Source organism: Acanthisitta chloris, unplaced genomic scaffold (assembly GCF_000695815.1).
Source record: "Acanthisitta chloris isolate BGI_N310 unplaced genomic scaffold, ASM69581v1 scaffold10994, whole genome shotgun sequence".
In the NCBI taxonomy this organism is placed as follows: Eukaryota; Metazoa; Chordata; class Aves; order Passeriformes; family Acanthisittidae; genus Acanthisitta; species Acanthisitta chloris.
In genome coordinates this window covers 4,868-13,223 of record NW_008668799.1, presented here as the reverse complement: position 1 = coordinate 13,223, position 8,356 = coordinate 4,868, and the positions used below count along the sequence as shown (strand labels likewise).

The following is an 8,356-nucleotide window of genomic DNA, read 5'->3' as shown; positions in this document are numbered from 1 at the left end:
AGCTCAGGGCCCCCAGTGTCTAAAGGGACTTTAGATTATCTTTGCTAGTCTCTCTTTCTTTATACTGCTGCCCCAACAGCATTTGAATTGATAATTTATAAATGTTGAATGCCTTGTACACTGGGATTATCACAGACCAGCACCTACTAATGCAAAATACCCTTTAAGTCTAGGTATTCTCCTTCTTTCCTCATCATTTTCTGCAATATTCACTGGCTTTTTAGAAATCAGTTGTGCCCAAAATCTGTCTGATGGCAAAATATTACCTAGAAGACCTTAGGTTCTTCAGACATCAGAAATATAATTTAAACACAGACTGGAGTATTTTCCCACAAATTATTCACTCAGTACTGCTGCTGCCCATTAGCCAGCTCACTAAATGTCATGAAGAAGAGCTGTCCACTGACAGCACCTTTTCACATACTCATCTTTGCTTAGTCACCTACCTACTTTCAGACTCCTAGAAGAAAGAATATCCTTCCTTACCCTACTTAGGTTATGACAGAGCTGCTCAAAAGGATGTTGCTATGCTCTCTCTCTGAGCATGTTATAGGAACCAAAGAATTTCTACATGATGGCCCAATAATACTCAGGTAATTTTACACTTGGACATAAGATATATTGTGCAATAGGTCAGATCCCAACACCTTTTTCAAGTAAGAAGAGGCTGTTACCTGAAGATGGGGATGTTGAGATTGTTTCCTGCAGCAATGTAGGGTGCTTTGATGTTATGGCAGAAAAGAATGAACGTAAGAAGCAGGTAGTCAATGTGGGATTTGTGAACAGGCAAAAAGATAAGGGGCAAATTCATCTATGGTGGGGAGAGAAGGAAAAAACAGAAGGTAAGAAACGTGAAATTAACAGTGGATTTTAGTTTTTAGAAAACTAAAATCCACTGTTGAGATTGCTAATGTCATCTTATCAGAACTGATGGTATTTTCCAGTTACCATCATTCAGTTTGTTTACTTCTGGTTTTCTTTCAGCTGTGACAATGAGAACATCTTAGTCAACTGTAGTTCTTAATTTTCATGGACTGTAGCTTTCAGTTGTATGCATTACATTAACAACTATTAATACTCCCAGTTTCTTCAAACTCACAGTGTTAAGACAGTAATCAAACAATTAAAGGGAAGTGGACAAATCCTCATTGTCACCAACATACTGGTATTTCTATTAGATAACAGCAAGGATCTATTAATAATGGGGTTCTCAAACACTAATCAAAAACAACAGAAAATAATAGGAACTTTTTTTTTATTTCACTTATCTAATCGATATTTCTAAGGTAAATCCTGCAAAAAGAATCCAATCATTTGAGTATAAAGAAAATGATAGAATTTAGGTGTTCATTTTATCAATTTCAATAAATATTGAAGAACTGGGAACAGTTGCTAGAAAGAAATATGAAAAGTTTATTTCTTAAAGATTTTTATTCCAAATCAAAGTCAACATGAAAAATCCTAAATAGATCTGCTAATTTATTATTGGATGCGTCACCTCAGGAAAAAATAAAAGTTGGATGCAGGTTATCTGAGATAATAATTCAGCCTGATAGTTACAACTTGATCCTGAATCGAAGGTGAAACCAGAGTTCACACAGTATTTTAGGTTACACAACTCAAAAAGCATTACATTTGGTTAAAAACACTATTTCACAGATACAAGACAGTTCTATCTACAATCTCACTGCATACACACTTAGCAGAACTCTCATAATAAGACAAAGTGCTGCAAACATTAATAGAAACTACATCAGAAATCTACCTTATTACATTTTTCCCACCCTCCCTTACCTCTGTTGCTGCTTTGACCATTTCTATTTGACCTCTGTGGATTTGGATATTCCAGAAAAAGCTGTTAAACAACTTCAGTAACACCCAGCCAGTCAACCTAAAGGAAGACCAAACACAACTCAAACAACTTTGTTCATTTCTGCCTCTGTTTTCTATATGACTAAATGCAAAGCCATAAAATCTGATTACTTTATATTCAAACAAAATTACTATAAAATCCACTTGCTAAACAAGTTTTTGCCTGTGGTTAGTAACCACATTTCGGCCTCCTGCAGTTATGACACAAATCTTACAAATGTCAACCCCAGTGAAGGCTGTTCAAAGGGCAGGACCATTATCTATGGGGAAAGTTAACAGAGGTCCTATGAGCAATTATAGTAACAAAATTAGTTAGGTGACATGTTAGGTGACTGCATTTGTGTGGTCTCCAGGGAGAACTTAAAATAGCTACAAAAAATACAGGGTTTGCATCACAAAAGTTGGTGAACGAGGAACGTGACAGACAAATTCATCCTTGGTAAAGGTAGACACCACAGTAGATGATGTTATCTAAAATAAGACTCTGTCTGAGATATTTATAACTACAGATCATAATAATGAATAGGCTACTGGAATAAAGATTTTTCACAGTCTATGATGCTGCAGATAGCTGCTCCTGTCCATATGAGCCTGAAACAACAAATGATACTAATATTGGTCTAAGCATTAGCACCTAACTTAGTTTTGTGAGGAAAAAAAACTGAGTTTGTATTTAATCTTATCCTAAGATTTGTCCCTTGAGAAGGCAGAGGGTTTCTTCTGCATCTGAAAATGAAGAATAGCTACTATTTCATTAACTAGCATTAAAGAAAGGATTTTATGAATAATGTATTATTTTCTTAGAATAGTTAGTCATTATTTATGCATAATGTGCTGCAAGCCCTCTTGGTATTATACAGAAAGAGGTTGTCCATCCTCCCACCCACTGACAATACCAATGAGACATTTTTATTACCTGATTAAAGCAGGTGACACATTTGCTACCATTTCCTGGAGAATTTTCCTGGCTTTTTTCTTCACTTTATTGATAGCTTTAGGATCTGTTTGAGCAAAACTGCCTGGAACACTTGGTTCAGAAGCTTCATCTACAATGGCCTTCTGGACTCTAACATTAAAAAATAAAATGTATGAGACAATCCCACAACAGAAGGGTCCAAGACACAGACAACAACTGCTGGGACTGAGCTATGTATTACTAAAGGATTAAATTGTAAACATAAAAAAACCACCCACACTGAAGTATTGTGTACTCCAAATGCATTAAACTTAATTCAGAAGTTTCCTAAGCCCTGATTTAACAGATGGATAATGGCTGAATGGGCTCAAAGTTGACCATATAAAACTGTATGTATGCAGCTCAGAGGCAGTAATAATTTTCAGAAATGGTTAATCAGGTTAAAATTCAGAGAGAACAGGTGAAATCTCATCTTGGCTAATATTTTATTTTCCCTGCCATAGCAATTTCACTCACCTCACTAGAGAGGTATATGCAATTGCAATTTTGAAGTTCTACACTATTGTTCTCCTTGAATTCTCAGTTTTACAAAGTCTAACAAAATTTTACAAGGGCTATTTTCCCCCTTTCAAACATACCTAAGAGAGATTAAGTGGTTTAACTGGCACAATGCAGGCTGCTTTACTTTTCAAAAGCAACACTATCGTCTTCAGGTAGGACTCAAGTATTAAAAATTCAGGAGAATTAGGAATGTTAATGTAGGCAGTTCATGCCCTCTGACAAAAGCAGACTCAAGGAGTGGGCATGTGGTTGAATTTCTTTGTGTCCAAGGAAAACTGATACCTTAATAGCTAATCAGGGGCTCAACATGCCATTTAAAATGCAGTATATGAAACAGAAAACAGGCTATAGAATACCCACCCCTTGTGGAGCTTTTCTCTAATTTTTCCTCACACTGCTGATGTACACTCAGGGTACTCCAAAATCTTGCTTTCCTATTGTTTCTGAAACACTGACAATTTCTGATGACTGCAGCATCACTTCAGTGGTTACGATCTATGTGTGTTTATAAACAGAAGTTTGAAGAATCCCCAAGCAGCAATTTATTTTTCTGTGTACTGTCTGCTGTTCCCTCACTACACAGCATTCATTGAAAGATTTGCAATTCTGAATCGCCTCTCTTTTCCTATTCAAACAGAAACTGTCCTGAAAGGCTGTGCTGAAGATCCTGTCTCTTCTAATATTTTAACTAGTCTGATTTTCAAAACTTGCAGCTTCCAAATTCTTAAAACATACTATAATGTACTTCAAAAATAGGTGTATTTTGCATTATCTTACCTGCTGTTATTCAGCACATTTTCTGTCAGATTCTTGGCAAACATACCCTTATGGACATCCCTCTCTTGCACAAAAAGGACATAACAAAAGCGTCTCGCAAGCCACCCTCTGTACCTAGGAAAATACCAAGGGCAGTTCAGTGGAACCCTCCAAATATTTCACTGCCAAACAGTACAAAAACCACCTGGAAATACAATTAAGAACCAAAAGGAAGGAAAGTTTTATGAACAACTGCCTAAAAGCTTCTGTATCTTCTTGTAAATTGCTAATATGTTCATGTTATGGATGAAATAACTGATGGACAGCACAAAACATCCAAGACAACTTCAATTCCGGGTGATCCCGGCGTTAAAATATCCGCAGTATCACAGGAAAGTAGAAAACAAACCAGCACATACATTTTGTCTGGCTGCTGGAACCGACTCCCCAGCTCACAGAAGTCAAAAGAAGAGGTAGTGTTGATTTCCAATTTGGTGACTTTCCACTGAGGAAAGTAAGTTCCCAGCTAAGGGTTTTGTCAACTTCTCCAAGGAACACAGAGTTCTCTTGGGACCGCTGCTCACGTAAGCGCAGGGTAAACTCTCACACACACTTTTGCAAATATGTTTGCATTAGCCAACAAAATTAAACCCACTTTTTTAGAAATCTTTTCTTCCTTTCCAGCATTTTTAAACATCCAGTTCTAAGTGCCTCCCTCCTACATACCTCAGCCTTGCGAAGTTTTACCAGGAGTAGAACCATGAAATAATCAGCAAATTGGTCTATAAATTCAAATGTTTAAGGCAACTTAGCTTATGCAGACAGTCTTTTTTTAAATTAATCCTGTCTTCCACTCTCTGGGTCATATAAGCAGCAATCTCCTCAGAAAATGTTATTTTGAACAGGTTTCCTAACATCACAGAAGATCCATGTGACATGAGAAGGGCTAAAATCCAGGACAAGACACCAGTTATGTGGGTCACCCCACAAAACAAACAGCTCAGACCCCTGAACAGCAGAGTTGATGTGATGGAGCAGATTTAACAGCTGGATGAAAAATTCAATTCTGACCATTCCAAAGACCAGAGCATTCAATATTCTGTAAAACCCCTGTCCTGAGGTCTGCTGGTGCAATGCATGGTGGATGCTCCAGTGAGCACTCATGGTGGTTTCCATGCTGAAGTGCTGCCAAGGCCTCAGTCCTCATCATCACTCGAGTTACTGATCTTGGCTGTTAAACCTCCCTACCACATTTCAGTAAATTTATACATGCGTTAAAACCAGCTAAGATAGATGAGAGTGAACTTTTACACTGCAAAAGGCCAAACCACCTGAGTGCACAGGCCACTTGCCCTGTCATTAAGATGAGTACACATGCACAAGCCACTGGCACAGTCTGACATGCAATGGTTGTACAAATATTCAGACTGCCCCAAAGGACCAAGAATTTTGCTGTTTACGTTGTCAGAGAAGTAGGCTGGTGACTCTGTTTTAATTGCTTTTCCTTTTTCCCCTTCTCATTAGAGTTTGAGAGCCTTACTGACTTCTCCTAAAAGCAAAGACAGGGATACGCTTCTTTCTGACAACAATTTTGGTAACTACAAACATATCATCACGACTACTAGTGTAGGGATCTGCCAAGGTATGAAGGCTTCTACATTTGTTTTACAGTCCCAATACAGGTGCAGTATGCTAGCAGCTAGAGAATCCCTCTTGCCTTCCTTCTAAGGCCAAGAAACTGTGACTGTGTAACCCCATGGGACCTCAGAACTTCATTAAAGTTGTCTATTTCACACTATAATGACATTCTGAGCTAAAGGCATTTATTTCAGAATAATTCATTAACCCATATTTTGTTGCCCTTATATTTCCAATTTAGGTAACTCTGACCATTCAAAACAGTTCAAGCATTAGACTTTTAAAATTAACTTTTTTTGAAGTTAAAATCAAACACTATTTCTGTTATTTTTCTGCATTCTTAACTACAAGCTCTACTCTTAAAAAAACCATAATTAATTCAAATATAATAAAGAACAGCCTCTAACATTAGCTTCCTCCCTCTCAAGCACAACACAATGCTGCCTTTCTTCCACTCAGACACTTTGGCTCATTTCTTTCAGGCTGCTGGCCTCTCTTTTGTTTGCTCTGACTCTACAACAAACACTGCAGGACCTGCTTATGCTAATGATTACTGTAAAAAAACTTAGCAAGCATTATTAACTTCTCAAAGAACAGAATATTTTTGTGTACTCCCAGTATCTTCATCCCAGAACACAAGATATGCTTCCAACTGTGCAAAGATACATCATTATTTGTAGGTCACATACACTGTTTTTCAGGAGCTGCACTCAACCACTGAGGCAGAGGACAGTCTCACAAGACATACTCAGATTTAACTGCCATTAGTGATAGTAGTCAGCACCTAAATTGTGAGCCAGATTTGCCCAGCAAATTAAGATGCAGCCTGAAGTCATTCTTAAGCATGGGAATAAATCAGCTCCTCTCAGCAGATGCTGCCATTTGCACTAAAGGAGAAAGGATTTAAAGGTGCTCTGTTTTTTGTGAAACAGGTCTGACCCTTACACTCCTTGTCTCTAACCCCAAAGGACTTTGCCCAGCTCCCAAATACACACAGCCAGGTTTAACAAGCACATTACTTTGCTGAAGTCAGCACCAATTCCTGCATTTTAGGACCACAATATATATTCATTCATTAAAGACTATCCTAGAGATTTCTGTCATAAAATCAGAACACACTGAATTTAAAAAGCAAAAGGAAGTCTTGCTACATTACCTTGTATGTGTCTCATTGATATATATGACATTACGTAGACCCAAAGAAGGAATACTAGAATTGAAGAAGTTATCCTGTAAAACCAAAAAAGATTGGACTATTTCATTACAGAAGAACAGCTGTGTCTGTTACACTCACCATAATATTTAAGATAATGCAATGTTTTTCATTTGTACTATAAACAAAAGCCAAACCAGAGAAGTACTTAATCTACTTATAAATTACACACAAACTGTCCTGAAATGAAAATGAAATTCAAGCCACTCTTCCCAACTCAAATACTTTCAAAGTATTCTCTAGGCTTTACTACATAGTTGCATTCTTCAAGCCAGAATATTTTATCATATTCTGATGTAATATAAACCAGGACAGAATTCATCTTTGAGGCAGAACTTTATTAGGCCACATTCAGCATTAGTTTAACCACAAGCCTTTGATGCTCAGCCTGTGACAACCACTTTGCCATCAGATCAGGCATCGTGTAACAGCAGACCAAGTGGCAGGACATCCATCCATGGTTAGGTGGCAAATCTCCACATTACTGCTCTGCCTGAACAACAAACTCAATCCAGCCTTCTAGATCCTTGTTACAGACCCTACATGCCAAGCTATTAACTGTTCTGGGATGAGTTTAGGAGCAGTTCCACTTTGGATAAACAAATATTCCTTGGCAGGAAGACCTAAACTTTAATCTTCCATATGCCAAGTAAGTACCCTGACCAAAAGGCTGATTTCTTTCTGCCCAGATAATATATAATTATAAAATTGGTACTGTGCCAGCAGTGAATTACAGCTAAAAAAACTACTGGAACTGTACATGCCAAAAAAGACAAAACCAGGGCAATGAAGGTAAAAAATGGTCACCAGCAAGAGCAGAGCTGCAGAACAGACTCACCACAAATTCTGCAATGGGAGTCAGATAAGAGTCATTTGTTTGTATTTTGTTTAGGACTCACCATTTGCCACAAATTAAAATATATGAATGTTCTGTGTCATTTGCAAAGCAGGTAGAAATTATGTGCTACTATGGGAGCACAGAGTCTTCTGCCCTCTTCTAAAGCATAACTGCACTGTACATATAATAAACAAATTGTTGCTCTAAGCTCTTGAGAGGAAACTTCAAGGTAATACTAATTTTTCTGACTATTCACTGGTCATTTTTTGTGGATTTTGAAACCAAATGAAATGCTCTGGCAAAGAGAAGTGAAATGACTTCTTATTGCTCTCCCAAACAATCAGCGACAAAGTTAAGTACCACTGAATGCCCAAGTCCATTCCACTGCTCTAACCATTAGGTTTAAACTCTGCTCTGTGAAACTCATCCTCCAGCTGTAACGTCATACTTTAGCTTTTCCTTATTTAACTCTTCCCCAATCCTGTGTCGGGCAGAGGATGTGGTTCAGTGAGACCAATGGAGCTGATACAGCACCTCCTACTGCTACAAGAAAGAAGCCTAA

The 8,356-nt window shown here is 37.8% G+C and overlaps 1 protein-coding gene across 1 annotated transcript in view; it reads right to left on the bottom strand.

Moving 5' to 3' along the window:
- Nucleotides 1-8,356, bottom strand: part of LOC103800693 (glycerol-3-phosphate acyltransferase 1, mitochondrial-like) — a 26,784-nt gene that overhangs the window by 14,671 nt on the left and 3,757 nt on the right. Inside the window, 5 exon segments of the mRNA XM_009073078.1 lie at nt 675-811; nt 1,795-1,891; nt 2,789-2,938; nt 4,127-4,240; nt 6,900-6,973. Coding sequence (XP_009071326.1) covers nt 675-811; nt 1,795-1,891; nt 2,789-2,938; nt 4,127-4,240; nt 6,900-6,973 — 572 coding nt within the window.